The following is a 21726-nucleotide window of genomic DNA, read 5'->3' on the forward strand; positions in this document are numbered from 1 at the left end:
TACATGAATGTTATTGGATTGTTTTCATACATTTTAACCTTCATAATTTCCAATATAGTCTTAATTTTAACACAATTCCTATATTTTCAGATCATATACCTAACTTTTACTTAACTTTAGATGTAAATTTTAACTTCTTTTCTACTTTTTAATGTTTTTAGTTTCAAACATACTCTGAATTTTTAACTAATTTGCTAGATTTTCACACTATGTACATGACTTTCATTTAATTTTTAACTTTCTTACGTTTTAACCTTCGTAATTTCAAACATATCCTTAATTTTAGCTTAATTCCTCTATTTTCCTACCATATATATGAACTTTATTTAATTTTAGATGATATTTTTAACGTGTTTCATACATTTTAAACCTTCGTAATTTTTAAAGTACTCTAATTTTGAACTTCTTTATTGCATCTTCCTACTATGTACATGAACTTTAATTAATTTTAGATGTATTTTTTATACATTTCTGACACTTGTTTCTTTCTAGTTTCCAAAATACTCTAAATTTTAACTCTTTTTTATAATTTTCGATTGTAATCACGCTTTTGATTTTACTATTTCCGCTAAATTTACACGTTTCAATGTCTTAAATATAGAGACAGTTTTCAATTAAACATTTTATTTTAGAACCTTTAACTGTTATTCCAACCCAATTCGTTGAATAGCCTTACTTAGTCTATATTTTATAGTACTGTTTTAATTTGCCTACTGTACAATTTATCTTTCTCTAGTACTCTTACCATGACTGATTCTACTATTTTCCTTCTATATTAACTTCATTCGCATTTTCAAAATTTAACATTTCTTGCATATTCTGGTATTTTCTTACATCATTTATATCTGAATATATGTTTTTTAAACCCTTCAGTATTACCAATGTTCAGTTTTGAACCTCGATTGCTATTAAGCTAACTTGATAGGCTCCGAATTTTTAGAATGGATTCTCAGTTTTCATCTATAATTTTAGAACCATTTTCACTGATTCATGTACTCATACAAAATTCTTTCTTATTACTTTGAATGCTCAGTACCTTTTAATTCGGTATTTTTTGCTAATTCACTGCATTCATACCATCATTTTTACACTTTAAATGCCCCGACTATGCAAATTTTAAATTTATCACTTTTTTTCCTGCACCAAGTACGAGTATTTCTGCCTTCATGGACAACGTTCAAGTGAAATGACCGATTATTTACGTTACATGCACAAAGGAAATTCCTAAGATAAACATTTTCAGTATCAAATGAGAGATGAAGGACCATAGATTTTACCCATTGGTTATCATTTCAGCTCTTGAAATTATGTTTAATCGATATAATTTTATTTATAGTGCATAATGTTAACACATTTCTTCGAACCTAGTTAAATTCCAACTCAATTTCCCTGGACAATTGCATATATAGTCTATTTTTCTAATTTCTTATACTAGGATTTTCTTTCATGAGTGTCAGTTTTCATTAATTTATTTACCAATTTATTCTCTTATGAATGAAATCTTGTGAAACACTACCATACATTTACACAGCATGTATCATTACCAATATACTTATATTTACAGAACAAACCAAAGAAAGAAACAGTAAGAGACATTTTACCAAAATCTCCGCTATATTTTCGATTATTTTAACTTTCATCCATCACGAATACAGAAATTTATTCATAAATACTCATTACATCAATTAAATATTCCTTACTAATACCCATTTAATGAGGAACAACCCCTTTAGAATATAAAATTACATCCAAATAAGTGTTCCATTTTCCTATAATTGTAAATATAAATTTACATTACAGGAACTTTCTATGTATGTAATTTAATTAATGCTGTTAAATATTACCTTTTTCTAAGGCGAAAACTCCAAAGATCATTCAACTTTCCAACTCCAAAGACTATTCAAATCATTCATCTTCGCCTGCATTATTTCCCACAGTATCGAATATCTATCTTAGAACTTTTTTCTTAAGAACTAAATACAAAAGAAACATTGTCCACTGCAGAATATTTACTGTTTTACGAAAGAAACATTGTCCACTGTAGAATATTTACTGTTTTATGCAAAATGAAGATAGAACCTTTACCAAATTTAAGTTCTTTTACCCAGAATTCCAACAAATTTTAGAAAATGTGCTATAGAAAGCAACTTATTTACCTAAACATGAGTCTTAACAGATTTTTATCGGCTTCAGATTTACTATCAGTGGGAAAAACATAAAGTTAACTTCATCTAGCCTTGTCAGTATATACAAAAAAGTCATGAATCATTTTGCAGTACAATTAACATTTTAATACTCATTAACTAATTTTAATTAACTTTCAATTAAGATTTTAAAAAGAAAACTATATTTATGCGACATATTATCAAATTATTCTTAAGCATTATTAAGATAAATGCAGTTAAATATCCACGTACACACTGGGAAAATCCCATTCATTAGGAACAGTAAACCTTTACCAATACTAAAATGAAATGTAAAATCTTGCAATGCATTGGTAAAAAACCTGAGTAACATATCATTTCCTATAAGCAGTAAACGGTAAAAAAAAGAGTATTCTTATGAAGACTTAAGCAGTAAGAGTAATGTAAAGAGATATTCATTTAAAACATAATATGAAACAGTTGACAGCTAAATAAAGATACATTTCAATATAAATAAAACATTTTTTTTATTAAAATACATACTTACTAAAACAATTTTTTCTCACAAATTTTCTATTCTATCACGTAAAGTTGACAGTGAAATATTCTTTAAAACGTCACTGTCATAAATACAACAACAATTATTTACATAAAGCTTTTGAGCAAGTCTTTTAAAGTTCATTGACAATATAGCTTTGTCAATATTATTCATAGCTTTTTCCCGAGCGTCTGCATTATACAGGGGTGGCGACACTGACTTGGATGATCGACAGCACATCCCTCACAGAAAAATACCTCGTTGAGACTGGTTAAGTACTCCTCGTAAATAATATTGTTAAGTTTCTGCATGCATTGCTCGCTAGTTAAATGTCCCAGCTGCTGGCATTTTGATCGCCGTTTTCTTATCTCATGCGGTAACACATTTTGAAATAGAGCAGTTTGGATAGTCTGAGTTATTTCACCGTATAAATCTAAAAGTTTATCGGTCTGATATGATTCTAATTCAAAACAATCTGCTACAAGACGGAAACCACCGCAGGAGTTTTTAAAAATTTGTTGAAGAACACATTGCGCGTTTGTACAAAATACCGCCAACTGATTATTGGCTATGAAAGATGTTCCTGAATATTTGAAATTAAAGTTTGGTAATTTGTTCATGAAATCATACCAAGTCGCAGGAGTCATACTCACATCCTCAAGAGAAGTTCCACAGTTGAAATTATTCGTTTCTGCAAAGTTTTGTATAAGAATTCGAACATTATTATTTCTACTTACAACAATGGAAAGACGAGACATCCGTTCTAATGAACAATAATTGATCACTTCATCATGATTTCGTGATGACTGGTAATGACGACTCAGCCAGTCGTCCTGGGGTATCTCAAGCACCTCATCTTCTAAACATGGTTTCTTACGCGGAAAAGTTCTTTTATTCATGCACGGTATAGGGATTGTGTTGTCATAATAACCAAAGTCCATTTCATCATAAGAACGCTTCACTTGCGGAGATATAATTTTTCTAAACGTCAAACTTATTCGAATAGTTTTAACTTCGGGCTAGGATGGGATACCGTGTTTCCAGACTACATTAGTGGGGGGTTTGATCACTAAAAGCGATCCATGTTCCAGACTCAGAATGTGAGTCATATAATTCTCTCTTGTAAAATGCATCACTCGCGTCGCACCGTAACTCAGCGTGGGAATGCAGTAGGAAGGATCCAGGGAGCTTTCATCGTCTCTATGCGCGGATATCTTGGCATCTCCATCAGGGTATTTGTTGAGCAGAACGTAATTATATTTTTCGTGGGTGAGGGCTTCCACTTCACTTTTAATTTGGTGCAGCATAGGTCTCCAGGCCTGGGCGACCATCGATATTCCCGAAAAACTGTAGGGGAGTCCATCTTCATCCCCGAAAGCGCAACCGAAGTCGAGCTGGAATATATTGATAGCCGTAAATATTCAGTTTCACAGGTTGGAAAGGATACGTAAGGAGTTCCTAAAAAATAGAATTTGCCTTTTCTTTACTATGAAAATCTTTGAAATAGGATAGTATTAACTGGGAACTAACTTTGAAATAGGATAGTATAATAAGGACCTGTTAAAATAGGATGTGTACACATCCCATTTTAACAAGCCTCACTTCCCTAATCGATGGTTTACCAACTTATGGTGATACGGGCTACCCTATCTGTTTATCCTTAGATGATTCATCATGACAAGGTTCGGTATATCGACATCGTTCTGGAAAACATGATGTTATCGGAATAAATACGGCGATTACCGGTTAAAAGAATGTATCAAATGATCCTTATTTATCAGTAAATGATTATATAAATAAGTTTAGAAATATTCGATCTCAGTAGATTTCTCATTTCATTGCAAATCTTGACGAATTGTACTTCAAAGCAGTCATTCTTAATTCTTACAATTCTCACAATGACCGAAATACTTGATGATCAGTTAATACTATCCTATTTCAAAGATTTTCATAGTAAAGAAAAGGCAAATTCTATTTTTGAGGAACTCTGTACGTATCCTTTCCAACCTGTGAAACTGAATATTTACGGCTATCAATATATTCCAGCTCGACTTCGGTTGCGCTTTCGGGGATGAAGATGGACTCCCCTACAGTTTTTCGGGAATATCGATGGTCGCCCAGGCCTGGAGACCTATGCTGCACCAAATTAAAAGTGAAGTGGAAGCCCTCACCCACGAAAAATATAATTACGTTCTGCTCAACAAATACCCTGATGGAGATGCCAAGATATCCGCGCATAGAGATGATGAAAGCTCCCTGGATCCTTCCTACTGCATTCCCACGCTGAGTTACGGTGCGACGCGAGTGATGCATTTTACAAGAGAGAATTATATGACTCACATTCTGAGTCTGGAACATGGATCGCTTTTAGTGATCAAACCCCCCACTAATGTAGTCTGGAAACACGGTATCCCATCCTAGCCCGAAGTTAAAACTATTCGAATAAGTTTGACGTTTAGAAAAATTATATCTCCGCAAGTGAAGCGTTCTTCTGATGAAATGGACTTTGGTTATTATGACAACACAATCCCTATACCGTGCATGAATAAAATAACTTTTCCGCGTAAGAAACCATGTTTAGAAGATGAGGTGCTTGAGATACCCCAGGACGACTGGCTGAGTCGTCATTACCAGTTATCACGAAATCATGATGAAGTGATCAATTATTGTTCATTAGAACGGATGTCTCGTCTTTCCATCGTTGTAAGTAGAAATAATAATGTTCGACTTCTTATACAAACTTTGCAGAAACGAATAATTTCAACTGTGGATCTTCTCTTGAGGGTGAGAGTATGACTCCTGCGACTTAGTATGATTTCATGAACAAATTACCAAACTTTAATTTCAAATATTCAGAAGCATCTTTCATAGCCAATAATCAGTTGGCGGTATTTTGTACAAACGCGCAATGTGTTCTTCAACAAATTTTTAAAATCTCCAGCGGTGGTTTCCGTCTCGCAGCAGATTGTTTTGAATTAGAATCATATCAGACCGATAAACTTTTAGATTTATACGGTGAAATAACTCAGACTATCCAAACTGCTCTATTTCAAAATGTGTTACCTCATGAGATAAGAAAACGGCGATCAAAATGCCAGCAGCTGGGACATTTAACTCGCGAGCAATGCATGCAGAAACTTAACAGTATTATTTACGAGGAGTACTTAACCAGTCCCAACGAGGTATTTATCTGTGAGGGATGTGCTGTCGATCATCCAAGTCAGCGTCGCCACCCCTGTATAATGCAGACGACTCGGGAAAAAGCAATGAATAATATTGACAAAGCTATATTGTCAATGAACTTTAAAAGACTTGCTCAAAAGCTTTATGTAAACAATTGTTGTTGTATTTGTGACAGTGATGAGGTTTTAAAGAATATTTCATTGTCAACTTTACGTGATAGAATAGAAAATTTGTGAGAAAAAATTGTTTTAGTAAGTATGTATTTTAATAAAAAAATGTTTTATTTACATTGAAATGTATCTTTTTTTAGCTGTCCACTGTTTCATATTATGTTTTAAATGAATATCTCTTAACATTACTCAGATTGCTTAAGTCTTCATAAGAATATTCTTTTTTTACTGTTTACTGCGTATAGGAATTGATATGTTACTCAGGTTTTTTACCAATGCATTGCAAGATTTTACATTTCATTTTAGTATTGGTAAAGTTTTACTGTTCCTAATGAATGGCATTTTCCTAGTGTGTACGTGGATATTTAACTGCATTTATCTTAATAATGCTTAAGAATAATTTGATAATATGTCGCATAAATATAGTTTTCTTTTTAAAATCTTAATTGAAAGTTAATTAAAATTAGTTAATGAATATTAAAATGTTAATTGTACTGCAAAATGATTCATGACTTTTTTTTATATACTGACAAGGCTAGATGAAGTTAACTTTATGTTTTTCCCACTGATAGTAAATCTGAAGCCGATAAAAGTCTGTTAAGACTCATGTTTAGGTAAATAAGTTGCTTTCTATAGCACATTTTCTAAAATTTGTTGGAATTCTGGGTAAAAGAATTTAATTTGGTAAAGGTTCTATCTTCATTTTGCATAAAACAGTAAATATTCTACAGTGGACAATGTTTCTTTCGTATTTAGTTCTTAAGAAAAAAGTTCTAAGATAGATATTCGATACTGCGGGAAATACTGCAGGCGAAGATCAATGATTTGAATAGTCTTTGGAGTTGGAAAGTTGAATGATCTTTGGAGTTTTCGCCTTAGAAAAAGGTAATATTTAACAGCATTAATTAAATTACATACATAGGAAGTTCCTGTAATGTAAATTTATATGTACAATTATAGGAAAATGGAACACTTATTTGGATGTAATTTTATATTCTAAAGGGGTTATTCCTCATTAAATGGGCATTAGTAAGGAATATTTAATTGATGTAATTATATATTTATGAATAAATTTCTATATACGAGGTGGATGAAAGTTAAAATATTCGAAAATATAGCGGAGATTTTGGTAAAATGTCTCTTACTGTTTCTTTCTTTGGTTCGTTCTGTAAATATAAGTATTTTGGTAATGATACATGTTGTGTAAAGGTATGGTAGTGGTTCACAAGATTTCATTCATAAGAGAATAAATTGGTAAATTAATTAATGAAAACTGACACTCACGAAAGAAAATCCTAGTATAAGAAATTAGAAAAATAGACTATATATGCAGTTGTCTAGGGAAATTGAGTTGGAATTGAACTAGGTTCGAAGAAATGTGTTAACATTATGCACTATAAATAAAAGTATATCGATTAAACATAATTTCAAGACCTGAAACGGTAACCAATGGGTAAAATCTATGGTCCTTCATCTCTCATTTGATACTGAAAATGTTTATCTTAGGAATTTCCTTTGTGCATGTAACGTAAATAATCGGTCATTTCACTTGAACGTTGTCTATGAAGGCAGAAATACTCGTACTTGGTGCAGGAAAAAAAAGTGATAAATTTAAAATTTGCATAGTCGGGGCATTTAAAGTGTAAAAATGATGGTATGAATGCAGTGAATTAGCAAAAAATACCGAATTAAAAGGTACTGAGCATTCAAAGTAATAAGAAAGGATTTTGTATGAGTACATGAATCAGTGAAAATGGTTCTAAAATTATAGATGAAAACTGAGAATCCATTCTAAAAATTCGGAGCCTATCAAGTTAGCTTAATAGCAATCGAGGTTCAAAACTGAACATTGGTAATACTGAAGGGTTTAAAAAACATATATTCAGATATAAATGATGTAAGAAAATACCAGAATATGCAAGAAATGTTAAATTTTGAAAATGCGAATGAAGTTAATATAGAAGGAAAATAGTAGAATCAGTCATGGTAAGAGTACTACAGAAAGATAAATTGTACAGTAGGCAAATTAAAACAGTACTATAAAATATAGACTAAGTAAGGCTATTCAACGAATTGGGTTGGAATAACAGTTAAAGGTTCTAAAATAAAATGTTTAATTGAAAACTGTCTCTATATTTAAGACATTGAAACGTGTAAATTTAGCGGAAATAGTAAAATCAAAAGCGTGATTACAATCGAAAATTATAAAAAAGAGTTAAAATTTAGAGTATTTTGGAAACTAGAAAGAAACAAGTGTCAGAAATGTATAAAAAATACATCTAAAATTAATTAAAGTTCATGTACATAGTAGGAAGATGCAATAAGGAAGTTCAAAATTAGAGTACTTTAAAAATTACGAAGGTTTAAAATGTATGAAACACGTTAAAAATATCATCTAAAATTAAATAAAGTTCATATATATGGTAAGAAAATAGAGTAATTAAGCTAAAATTAAGGATATGTTTGAAATTACGAAGGTTAAAACGTAAGAAAGTTAAAAATTAAATGAAAGTCATGTACATAGTGTGAAAATCTAGCAAATTAGTTAAAAATTCAGAGTATGTTTGAAACTAAAAACATTAAAAAGTATAAAAGAAGTTAAAATTTACATCTAAAGTTAAGTAAAAGTTAGGTATATGATCTGAAAATATAGGAATTGTGTTAAAATTAAGACTATATTGGAAATTATGAAGGTTAAAATGTATGAAAACAATCCAATAACATTCATGTATGTAGTGTGAAAATATAAATTGGTTAAAAATTAGAGTACATTGAATATTATGAATGTTAAAATGTATAAAACAAGCTAAAAATGTAACATCTAAAATAAAGTAAAGGTCATCTATATGATCAAAATGCATGAAATAAGTTAAAATACAGAGTATGTTGAAGATAGCTAACTTTAAAAAGAGCAAAAAAAAAATTGCATCTAACATTGAATAAAATAACACATAAAAAACGCGTGTTTTTGTAATTACACTTCTAAAATATAACAGATAAGTTAAAAGTATTGATTAAAAGGACTTCTAGGTAGAATAAATTTAATACTAAAAATGAGTAATGTAATTAAGATTACGGAAAGTAAATCTAGTATTATGAACAGAAGATTTAGGAAATAAGGTAAAATTCTGAGTATATAGGGAAGTCTTAAAAAAATTTACATCTAAAATTAAGGCCTTCTGAATTAATCATTAAATTCGAAAATAATCGTCGTTAAAGGTACCTAGAAAATAACCATCATATACTTAGTAAAATAGCTGGGATACAAAAGAAAATATAAAGTCCAAACATGGATTAACAAAGAACCTCCGAAAAATCAATGAAAGATAATCTCTTATCAAAGTGTGATGTCATCTTATCCCACTAAATCAAGAATCCGGAAACATTCCTACTTATCTGCTGCGCCTCCGCTTGCACCGCGCACCGCCTCCTGTCGCTGAACTCTCCGTTTTCCACTACTGCTATGTATTCTATTTTTTATTTATTATTAATCGCCTAAAATAATTACTATAAAAAAGAAAAAAAGTACACTGTGCAAAAAAAGGGGGAATTTCTATATATTCCGTTCTACTGTGCTGATTGTGGAAATTCAAATTGCGTTTTTCATGTCTCGAAAGCGTGACTTAGGATATACAGTGGCTCGCAAAAGTGTTCGTACACTTGCGATTTTCATTGAAATAGAGCTCTATCCATTAATTAAAAGTAAACTTTCTGAATGAGATTTTAATAATAAAATCTAGAATCGATTCGTAACAAAATCACATGAAATATTTTTTTTAATGTAGCGTAAATTCCTAAAAACTTTATTTTTAAGAAATTAATAATCAAAAAATGGCAAACATTTTATCTCACAAAAGTCTTCGTACACTGAAATATTTTTGGATAACATCAAAATTAGAATTATCGTTTTGCCGCTTTTTTTAATTTTTGCATTGTTGTGGCATTTAAAAATTTGTTTACTTAATATCCTATTTATTATTGATAAATGGGTCGCAGTCGTAAAGAAATTAAAACAGCATTCGAAAATTGATAATTTTTCAACCATAGTTGTGGTAAATCAATCATCTCAGAGAAGCTGGATTACATGGGCATTCTGCCCGTAAAAAAAAAATTGTTAGTGAGAAAAACAGAAAGCTTAGGCTTTCATTCGCAAAATCAATGATAAATACACCCGAAACGTACTGGAATAATGTCCTATTTGCGGAGGTGTTCTTTTGTGGGGGGGGGGGCATGACAGCATCAGGACTCAATTTGGTATTTATTGATGGCGTAATGAATCATTCTCTTTATTTAAATATTTTAAGAGACAATTTAAAATTATCAGCCCAAAATTTGGGTATTGGAAACAACTTTATTTTTAATCATGATAACGATCTTAAGTATACGGCTCTCAACGTTCGCCTGTAGTGTCTTTATAATTGTCCACAGGTTTTGAAAACACCACCGCCAGATTTAAACCCCATAGAACACATTTGGAAAGAGGTGGAGGTTAGAATACGAAAACACGACATCAAAACAAAAGCGAACTCAAAGCAGCCATTATAGAAGAATGGATGAACATTGGTACAGAAATTAAAAAAAAAAAAAAAAAAAAAAACTAGTAAAATCTATTCCCAGACGTTTAAAAGCTGTGGATGCTAAAGGATATCCTACTAATATTAATTTAACGAAAAATGAAAATATTTACTAATATGTCAGGATTTTTTTAAAAAGTACGAAGACTTTTCTGAGATAAAATGTTTGCCATTTTTTGATTATTAATTTCTTAAAAATAAAGTTTTGCTATATTTTAAAAACTTTTCATGTAATTTTGTTACGAACAGATTATAGATCTTATTATTAAAACCTCATTCAGAAAGTTTACTTTTAATTAATGGATTGAGCCCTATTTCAATGAAAATCATAAGTGTACAAACACTTTTGGGAGCCACTGTATATAGCATTGTTCTAACATAGGTATTTTGACACAAAATCGGACTTTTTCTGAAATAAGATGCCAATTTTTTTCCGTATTTCGATTCTGCGACTCAAATCATGCCTAGATATTAAATTTTGAAAAATTTGGTGCGAAATTTACAGAGAAATTCAAAAATTTACTTGGCGCAATTTTTTTTCAGTTTGCGCGAGGATATTAAGAAGTTCGCCGTGGCGAACTTCTTAATACATGGTAAACAATTTTCCTTTCCCTTCCATTATGCATGAGAGGAAAAAAAGTCACATCGTTACTACTTTCAAATAGTTTTAGCAAAGTGTCTAAACCGCATTTGATGTTTTATCGCTTTCAACAAATATGCCAAATTTGAAAACGCGCCAGTACATAAATTCACATTTATCTTCGGAAACCTTGAATAAAAAGCTGTAATTTTTTTTGCAGGTATACTTAGAAATACGTCTAATTTAAGGACGGTAACATTTTTATAGATTATAATTCAAAATGTTTTTGAAAAATTTATAAAAATTAGTTAAATTTTTTTTTAATAAATCATAAAAAATGGCTGAATTTTATTTGGAATGAACCTGAATTTGAAAATGTGAAGGGAAGAATCAAATAAGTTTCATAAAAAGAGAGATATTAATAAATATATATATACTAAATTAACATTAAGAAGCTAAAATTTTGAGAGCTGATTTTTTAAAAAATTCTCTTGCGATTTTTACAAAACTTGGTAGTTTGGCGTATTTCGAGTCATAGAATCGAAATATAGGAAAAAAATGTTATCTTATTTCATAAAAAATCCTATTTTTTTTGTCAAATTACCTATATTAGAACAATGCTATATATAAATCTAATACATATCCTAAGTCGCGCTTTCGAGAGATGAAAAACGCAAGTTGAATTTGGTCAATCGAACCAGTAGAACAGAGATATATAGAACTGCCCCCTCCCCTTTTTTTTCGCTGTGTACATTATAATGAATGAAGCAAGTACAATGTCACTGTTCCAACTAGTAATTAATAATAGTTGAGATTAATTATAAGAACTGTTTTTATTGATTTGAAATCATCTACTTTGTTAATCTATAACAGGCAGATTAAAGAAAAAATTGAATATCTTACGCATTTCCGAGTCGCAACACACTTGTGCGCGCGTGGAAGATAAAAATATTTTATGTCGAGCAGTGAGAAGACATTTCTTTTAAATCGTCGAATACGTGTAATGAACAATCAGAAAGTACTTCGCATGTTTATTAACTGAACGTTCTTTGAACTTTGTCTCAGAACGTTCTAAATTGCGCTTGTATATTATAGTTCAATAAAGGAGAGTAGACGTCAAAGTTAAATTTTTTTAAAGTTTAGAAATCGTAAAACATGAATATTTGCATCATTTTTATAATTGGATAATTTTACAGGTCTATGACCAACTACTGCAAAATAAAGGCCAGGTGCGGACTTTTATAGACACGGTGTGTACAGCGTTTGCTGTTATCCAATATCCAGTGTTCCACTGAACTTAACCTTTCGAATTTTACGGACACTACTGCTGTTTTGGATGGAAAGTTTTAAAGAGCGAAAATTCAATAATTAAAAATCCAGCCGTACAATAATATTTATTGTGCAGCACAGGAATAAAAATATACAGAGAAAAAAATCCTTAACACTGAATATATGTTATAATTTAATGCAGTTTGATAAAACTAATATTTTAAAGATTTTATTTCCTTAACTATAGTAGTTTTTAATCATTTATCACAAAAGTTGTATCATTTGATTTCAGTTCTGCAGTTTGGTTTCATCACAATCTTCGTGGCCGCCTTTCCACTGGCACCTCTTTTTGCACTTTTGAACAACTGGGTCGAGATCCGTCTGGATGCTCAAAAATTCGTCTGCGAAACGCGAAGGGTGGTAGCAGAAAGAGCACAGAATATCGGAATTTGGTTCAGCATCCTCGAACTCTTGGCTCATCTCGCAGTTATCAGTAATGTAATTAAATTTTGAGTGTTTTTTTTTTTTTTTTTTTCTATGTTAACTTATAAGGTATTTCTTCTTCCTTCTTAGCATGCCTTTGGGGTGTGGTCAGCACGTTCGGCGCTTATTCGAGAAGTCGTGGTTCGAATGCCTGCGAGGGCAGTGCTCATTTTTCATGACTCCTGCTTCAAAAAATCCTTAATGTCTCTACAAGGGTTGCCCGAACTAAAAAAAAAAAAAAAAAAAGGTGGTGGATGGTGATTCTCCACCACCAGGATTTGGCGACTAGGTCCCCTAATCCCCATTTGCCCTTTAAAAGGAGGAGTATATAAGGTATTTCTTCCGCCTTCTTAGCATGAAATTCCAGAATTTTCAAAATTAAATTTCAGCACTGCAGTTAAACAGAAAACTAAGGCTGAAGAACAAGTATCCGAAATTACTCAAGTTTTCCTAGATCCAAAAGTTTTCAAACTCCTTCAGAGCGTCACAAAAATTATTAACTCAAACAGCACCACAAAAAAATTATTAAAAACTCAAACAGCACCACAAAAAAAATGTTATTAGCCTTCAGAATTGTTGACATTACGCTCAGATTTTCCGAAGGTAACTAAATGCCAAGATTATTGCCATGCTTATCAGTTTCTTCATACTACAGAGACTACCAACAAATGGCGACACATTAGCCTGCACTCTGCCAAGTCAAATGCCACGGTAGCCCATAGATGGCGCCACACCAGTCTACTTCCCTTAGGAGAACCCGCACTAATCTTAGTGCTCAGGTCCATTCCTTCTTAGGAAATTTTACGAAATTTTCATGTCCCAATGAAAAAAATGATGTCATGTGCTTTCGTGGTGTAGTGGTCAGCACGCTCGCCGCGTATTCGAGAGGTCCGTGGTTCGAGTTCTGGCGAGGGCATTGCTCATTTTTCGTGATTCTTGCTTCAAAATACTACAAACTCAGAATTCGTATCGATGTTAACATCGATATGAATCCTGAGTACAATAGTATTCCCATGCGCGCTCATCATGCACAGTATCCACGGTTTCCGTTGTCTGCTGTTCACAACGGTCAGAGCGGACGTTTCAAAATGTATAATACCAAATGTGAAACACAGCCACTGAAACAAGCTAAGCTAAGCTCTATATTCCCACAGCAATCAGAACTGTATACAACTTTCCTAACAGATGTAGCCGAATGGGAGGTGGGAATGAAAATCGCCATATTCTGAACTTAGGATCTCAGGCAACAAGTTGTTCCTCAAAACTGCGCTTTTCTTAGTTTAGCTTTCTCCCACGATGGTTATAAAAAGGTCAGCAGAGAACAACGGTTGTCAGTGATCGAAATATTTTACTTCTGCTCCCTTCGGATACACGGATTTTCCTCTTAAATTTCTTTCAGCTTTGCTTCTAAAAATATCCTTGTTAGTCGCATTTTGACGCAATCGTCATACTCAGAATTTTTTTAATTTACTTTACAATTGCTTTCGAGTCTAACTGTAGTGTTGCTACCAGTGCTCCTAAAGTTGAGATAAGCCGTGGTATTTTATCCATGAGCAAGAAAGCAAGATTTTCGAAAGTTAATTTTATATGATTGTGTTAACAATACTATAATACTGTTACGTGCGTACGGTTTCGTAATAGCTTGATAAAATTTATTTTCACAAAAGTGAAGCTTTTCACTTTACAGTTCTGGAATTTTCCACAAAACTACTCTTAAAGCTCATCTCAGTATGACAGAGTATACTCAGTAGTCACCACGTCAAACTACTAGAAACGTTAAACACAGCACAATGCAAAGCGGTCTCAAAAGGGAAGTTCGCATGGAGATCTCTCAATACTCTGAAGTTAACTCTGAACTAAAAATTGAAAACAGATGCTCTCTTCGATCTTATACAGTATTTCTCTGGCCGCTGAGAAATTTCCAGTACCATCCATTTCTCGAAATTACTGGAAGCTATGTACACTCCTTGTTGTGCTGTTATGACTTATCTCACTTGTCTGACAGTAACATCAGCACAAGCCCACGAAATTCATTGCAAAAACTGTGCCTGTCGTTGGCTTGAGTACCATATACAGATGACAGTACGTCTTCGCTCAGTTCTGACCGCAATTTTGATGGAGAGCAACCCGGGGGGAGGACGGGTCCGGGGGCTCATCCTCAACCCTTACCAACAGTCTCTCGAGAGGACTTTCAGCTCACCATATATTTAGAGTGCTCTCATGCCGCAAAGACACTATACACTTACAAACATCCGTGCCTTCTCCGGGATTCGAAATCGGGCTGTTCGGTACCGCACTAGACTTCCTTAACCACTATACCATCTATATAAAGTTGCCTATAAAGACCGGATTAAGTATAGGGATCAATTATAGTTATACAGGGACCGAAACAAAATGTCCCGAAAGCGATTTCTCGTCAAATTTGGCAACAAATTTAGTCGCCAAGACTATATCGACATTAAATCTAACGTTGTCCCTGTTATCTCATTTTTCCTACAAAGCTTGACTTTTGAGGCCGTTTATGTTACATTATAAAAAAATTCGTAACAGTACGATCTAGGAAGTGATATAGTGTACAATACATTTTATAATTCTTTATTAAACAGGTAATGCCTTATTATTCCAAATTTATCAATTGAACTTCAAATTTATATATGTTACAGTGATATCCTCTTCTCCCGCTTCACTCTTGAAGCAGATGAACACCGTGTTCGTATCTGGAGAGGACGGGGCCAGCGATCCCAATCAGCCTTTGTTTTTGATGAAATTGTATATGTGTATAGCTCATACGCAGATAATAAAATGATTAAAAAATCAAGGTCATATAGGGTGATTGTGTACCTGTTCCATGGCTCACATTCACCCATTGAATGTTCAAATTAGTAGTTGGTTGAAGCGCCCCTGGCGGCAATGCCATAACCTCTGGTGTGATGGTGTGGGGCGCTATTTCTTATGACAGCAGGTCATCTTTAGTCATTATCCGTACATCTTTTAACAGCTCAACGATATGTTGATACTATCCTGCGGCCGGTTGCATTACCCTTTATGGTATGTCATCCTGAGACCATTTTCCAACAAGATAATGCCAAGCCACATACCGCTCGCATATCTCTGGCTGTCTCCGTGCGCTTGATACTCTTCCTTGGCCAGCAAGGTAACCAGACCTTTCACCAATCGAACATGCCTGGGGCATGGTAGGCCGCCAGTTTCGGGCACCACAAAATATCGCAGATCTGAAGCGACAACTAATGAATGCCTGGCAGAATGTGTGGCAGGATGACGTTAGGAACCTCTACCACTCCTTGCCTCGACGAATTCAAGCATGCATTGTCGTCATAACACACATAAGTCATGTAGTTTTTCCTTTCATTTTATATTAAGTAATAGTATTCTTCCTAGACCGACACAAGGCATCGACATGCATGCTCTAATTTCAAAGAGTGACTATGATTAGGGTTATTTGAATATCGCAAAACACTCGAGGGCTTTCTGCCTAAGGGAAGGGATGCCTTCGTGGACAATTTTCTAACGGAAACTGGTTTGTATTCATGCTGCACATGGGCAAAAGAACGAAAACCAACCGTGCAGCCCATTCACTTGAGACTGAAGCTGAGTCGAACTACCAGTACTCAGCTGTTTTAATCATTCGGCCACCGGTCTTAAGTTTTATGAATTATGCTATAATGAAATGAACCACCATTGTTGAATTTCTGTAAAATATTTGGTACACTTCTGTGTGTGTTTTTGCACTATGCATGATGTTAAGCGCGCAGTCTAACTCGTGGTATTCGAGATCGATCAAAACAGCAGATGGTAGAAAAGATAGATCGAAACAGCAGGAAAAAAATACGTTTCCGGTTTTGTAAACTGGCTACTTTAATTGCACATATATCATTTTTAATGTAATCGGTTCTCTGAAAAGTTCGTGCCAATTTTTGGTATGTGGCATAAGGACAGTTCTGAATATATAAGAACTATTGAAAATAAATGGCATCGTTACATATCGTAAAAGACGGTATTTCAGGCATATTTGGGGAAAAAAATTGGTTACGATATGTAATTTTTGTGAGTTTTATACGCCTTTGAATATGGAAGGAAACAAAGTGCATTTTAGGCATTTAATGCTTTACTTTTAGGCAACAATGGCAAAAATGCTGCACAAGCGGCAAACAAGATATGCGCTGTTTATGGCAAAGGTGCTGTAGCTGAAAGAAATGTCTGGAAGTGTTTTGTTAGGTTTACGGTAGGTGATTTCAATATTAAAGGTCAAGAACGCCGTGTAGGCCCTCCGCCACAAATGCAGATCGGATTAAAATACTGATCGAGAATAACCCATGCTACACGACACGTAAATTATCAGAATGTTGAATATGATAAAAAATCGACCATCCACGAACATTTTATGAAGCTTGGCTACATAAACTGTTTTGATGTACTGAGCGCCGCCTGAGATAACCACTGACCTGACTTTGTTGTAAAAGTCTTACAGTGTTAATAGTCATCCTGGCAGAAGGGAAAATTTCCTCCGTGTAAAAATATACATATAAATATTACATGGGCATACAAGGCCTGTGGATTACAATCATTGTCTTGTACAAGTTACATATGATAGATACATAAAATCATGACAGCTATGTGTACATTTAAACATTATATGAATTCATATTTACAATACTTTTACTGAGATAATCAAATTAAACTTGTAATTCATTTACACATTGACTGGATTTTTCAATATCATTTAAACTGCTTTACAATATTATTTTTATCAAGTACATACAAACTGGATAGTAATATGCTTACATTACAATAGTTTTGCTCTTACAGTCCTGTTTATTATTCTACGGGGTGAGCTATTTTCCTAGTGTTGATATTCAGTTGTTGTAGTATTTTGCATTGCTATTAAAATTATGCTGCGAAGATACAATTCTCAAGAGAGGGGGAGAATTTCTTAGTATCTTGCTGAACAAAGCCTGATTACCTCCTCTATTTTAGTTTTCGTCTGCTTGTTGCCGCGGGTATTCTCCGCCCATTGCGGCCAGTATTCACTGCTTAGCATTTTTAAATGCAGTTTATCGGTTTGTGGGCAGTTGAAGAGGATTGATCTGCATCACCTACCGCAGCACATTCACACAAATCTGATGCTCGTATGCCGAATCTCTTAAGATAATGTGGGAAGGGACCATGGCCAGTGTAGAATTGAGTTAGTGCTCCGCTGTATGTATTAACTGAGCACGTGACTTTTGGAAAGAACTTGTAGGTTCTCCTCCCTGTGCTTTCCCTTTCCCATCTTTTCTGCCATTCTCGTAAAAGGCTATTGAGCGCGTTTTTTTAAAATAGGACTGCGGAACACTTACTGCGTTTCCAATATACTGGAGTCATTGGCAGCAGATTTCGCAAGCAGGTCCGCCGCCTCGTTGCCAGTAATACCCACATGAGCTGGAACCTAGATCAGGATAGGTCTGTCATCTGGTGGGATACTTAGAAGAATTTTCTGAATATCTTGCACCAAAAGACTCCTTGTGTTGTGCCCTCGGATGGACTCCAAACTTGAAGCAGAGTTGCTATATATGTTGACCTTTAATCCTAATATATATTTTGCCAAATTGATGGCTGCTTTTAATGCAAGAAGCTTGGCCTGAAAGACGGTATTTTTGTCTGCCAGTCGTCTTTGCCAAGTTTTAACCACTTTTCTTTCTTGGAGTACACAGTAGGCGCAGCCTGTGCCTTTCTCCGAGCCATCTGTATAAATAGCAAATGCCTTCTCATTTGGCGGCGTGTATTGCATGTATGTTGTGTGCGATAAATCAGTATCAGCAGGGTGTCCAAGCATGATCGGCTTGCGCTTCTCGTAGTCTGTATGGTAGAATGTCTTTTGCCACAGAGAGACGTTATTTTCTAGGCGCAATGTCCTTACTAATAGTGATTCTCTCTCCACTAGAAGGTCCAGTGGAGAGATACCCGCCAGCACTTGCAGTGCCGCAGTTGGGGATGTTCTATAACCTTTGCCATATGATCAAAAGTTGCATTCTTTGTATTGTGAGAAGCTGCCTCCTCATATGGGCAGTAAGGTTCCTTCCCCATATGGCAGCCCCACATAATATGATCTTTTCTGAGATTGTTCTGTACCAGCTTTTGAGCATAGTGATTGGAGTGCCCCAATGAGATCCTGATGTTCTAACCATGGAATTACTAAGTTGATTTATTTTCTGCTTAAGCTCTTTAATATGTGGTACCCAGGAAAGCCTATTGTTAAATATAATACCTAGATATTTAAGGTCAGTGACCTTTTTTATAGAGACTCCATTAAGCTTAATGTTGGGAATCCTATTTCGCGCTCCATACTGGCATATAAACAGTTGTTTAGTTTTATCTGCTGAGATATTTAATTTGTGCTGATTTGCCCAGCTTGCAAAAGTATTGATTGCGTTTTGTGCCTTTAACCTAATGTCCGTGCTACCTGAAATGACCAATAAAGAGTCGTCTGCGTACGCCTGGATACCCACTCCTTGCTGTTGGTCATAGAGAGCAAAGGCTGTGTTCCCTACAAGATTCCAAAGTGTAGGTCCCAAGCAGGAACCCTGGGGACAGCCTCTTTCCAAACTGACTTTGAGTACATCATTGTCCGTTGTAACCTGTATCCAACGATCCTGCAAGTAGCTGCGTATAAGATTCAGGATTTCCTTTGGGCATTTGGTGATGTCTAGGCATTCGACTACGTCTAGCCACCACAACGAGTCGAATGCCCCTTTGATGTCCAACGAAATAACCAGTGTGTCCATATTGTTGTCTTTGTTCTGCTCTATGTTATCTAGCAGTTGTTTTAAGGCATTATCTGTGGACTTTCCTGTGCAGAAGCCATATTGTTTTTCGTTTATAGACTTGTTCCTGCACATGTGGAAATTAAGGCGTTGCAGAATTACTTTTTCTAAAATCTTACTGATTGAAGGCAGTAAGCTTATGGGACTATAAGATGCCGGGTCTGACGGATCTTTGCCCTGCTTGTGAAAGAGTGCAATTTAGGCTAGTTTCATGCTTCTAGGGAAGTGGCCGAGTCGCCAGCAGGCTCTGCATAGTTTTGGAAACAAACCTGGGAATTCTTTGTGAATTTCTTTAACAATGATATTATCTATGCCATCGGGACCTGGTGCTTTTTTGTCTGCTAAGGCTTTGATGATATTGTGAACCTAGTGGTCTGTAGTAAGAGTAATATCTCTGTTGCTGCTTTTCCTATTAGACTTCTGCCTTATTTCTCTGTGAGTTACTAAATCTAATTCCATCTGGTCTTTAACAAAGACTGTTTCTAGGATAGTGTTTAGAGCTTCTGTTTTGCTTTTTGCATCTTGTTTTACTTTAGCGGTAAGTTGTAGGAATTGAGAAACCTTATTTGTGGCTATTTTCTGTAATGTACCATAGGTTGTTTGCACGTTACTGCAGTGCTTACGCCATGACTCTTGTTTCGCTGCCTTGATTTGCTTTTTGTATTGCGCTAGCTCCTTCCTGTAGCGTACCAACTTTAATATTTTCTATTCTTCATCATTCTCCGCTTGCACCTGTCTTCTTAGGGCTCGTATTTTGCTTCTTCTTTGCTTGAGGTGGTTTCTACACCACGATGTAAATGTTTTCGGCTTAATAGCTTTAAGTTTGTAGGATGTTTTGATGTACTGGTTCCCCTCAATTTAACGGGAAGAAAATCTGATGGATCGCATTTCCTTTTGTGACTTGTTCTAGAAACGCAACGAAGAAATATCATTTTTGAGGCAGTTACTGATTGGGGATGCAAAATGGATCATTTATAATAGAATAAAAAACATCTTGGGGAAAGTAGAATGAACCACCTTCAGCCACCCCAAAAGTCTCTCTTCATCTAAAGAAGGTCATATTCTGCGTCTGGTGGGATTGGAAAAGGATACTGTATTATATGAGCTTTTACCAATTAGCGAAATGATAAATTCAGACAAGTATTGTTTCCAATTAGGTGAGTTAAAGACAGCAACTGAGCAAAAACGTCCAGAAATAGCGAATCGTAAAGACGTCGTGTTTCTTCAAGACAATTCGCGACCTCATGTGTTTTTGATAATGTGACAAAAGTGGTTGGAGCTCGGTTGGGATGTTTTAATATTTACCAGACCTCGCGCCTTCTGATTTCCACCTAATTTGATCATTACAAAATTCCCTTAATGGAAAAAAACTTCAAATCTCTGGTCGAGATAAAAATCACGTAGAAATGGTTTCCGGTGAAAAACTTGAGAGATTCTGGAAAGACGGAAATTTCAAGTTGCTCCAAAGATGGAGAAAGATTGTAGAACAGAATGGCACCTACATAATTTAATAAATATAAACTATAACTCTCTTGCATTTCAATTTTCCCTAAAAGTCGGCACGAACTTTCCCGACAACCCAATAATTTCGTATGGAAAAATAAGTGATAAAATTCGATCGTGATGCTCAAAGAATCACTCGCATACACTAGATCCATCACTTAAAAAAAAATCCTCTCTCGATACGTTTCAAGGCATCGAGGAATAGGAATAGTGGATTAAGCCTAGTATAAAACATATTTATAATATCGAAACCTTACATATTTCCTAATATATAAGCCATTTTTAAGCAGGATATGTCCACAGCTATCGAAATATGTTTATTCTGTTAATATATCTAAACGCATTCTGAATTAATGTTTGTTGGCCAAACATTTTTCTGCGATTATGTGTTTATAAAAGATAAAATGATTTGCAGCATTAGAACCTCGGATCTCGAACACCTCGCTTCACGAACAGAGTAT

The 21726-nt window shown here is 34.4% G+C and overlaps 1 protein-coding gene across 3 annotated transcripts in view; it reads left to right on the plus strand.

The window, feature by feature from the left end:
• LOC118183632 (anoctamin-7-like) overlaps positions 1 to 21726 on the plus strand; it is a 383713-nt gene that overhangs the window by 336510 nt on the left and 25477 nt on the right. For all 3 annotated transcript variants that reach the window (XM_035353229.2, XM_035353228.2, XM_085813343.1), the window contains one exon: positions 12751 to 12956. In XM_035353229.2, the coding sequence (XP_035209120.1) occupies positions 12751 to 12956 (206 nt within the window). The remainder of the gene's footprint in view (positions 1 to 12750; positions 12957 to 21726) is intronic.

Source organism: Stegodyphus dumicola, chromosome 3, assembly GCF_044657685.1.
Source record: "Stegodyphus dumicola isolate Sdum_Otavi_A_Nest chromosome 3, ASM4465768v1".
In the NCBI taxonomy this organism is placed as follows: domain Eukaryota; kingdom Metazoa; phylum Arthropoda; class Arachnida; order Araneae; family Eresidae; genus Stegodyphus; species Stegodyphus dumicola.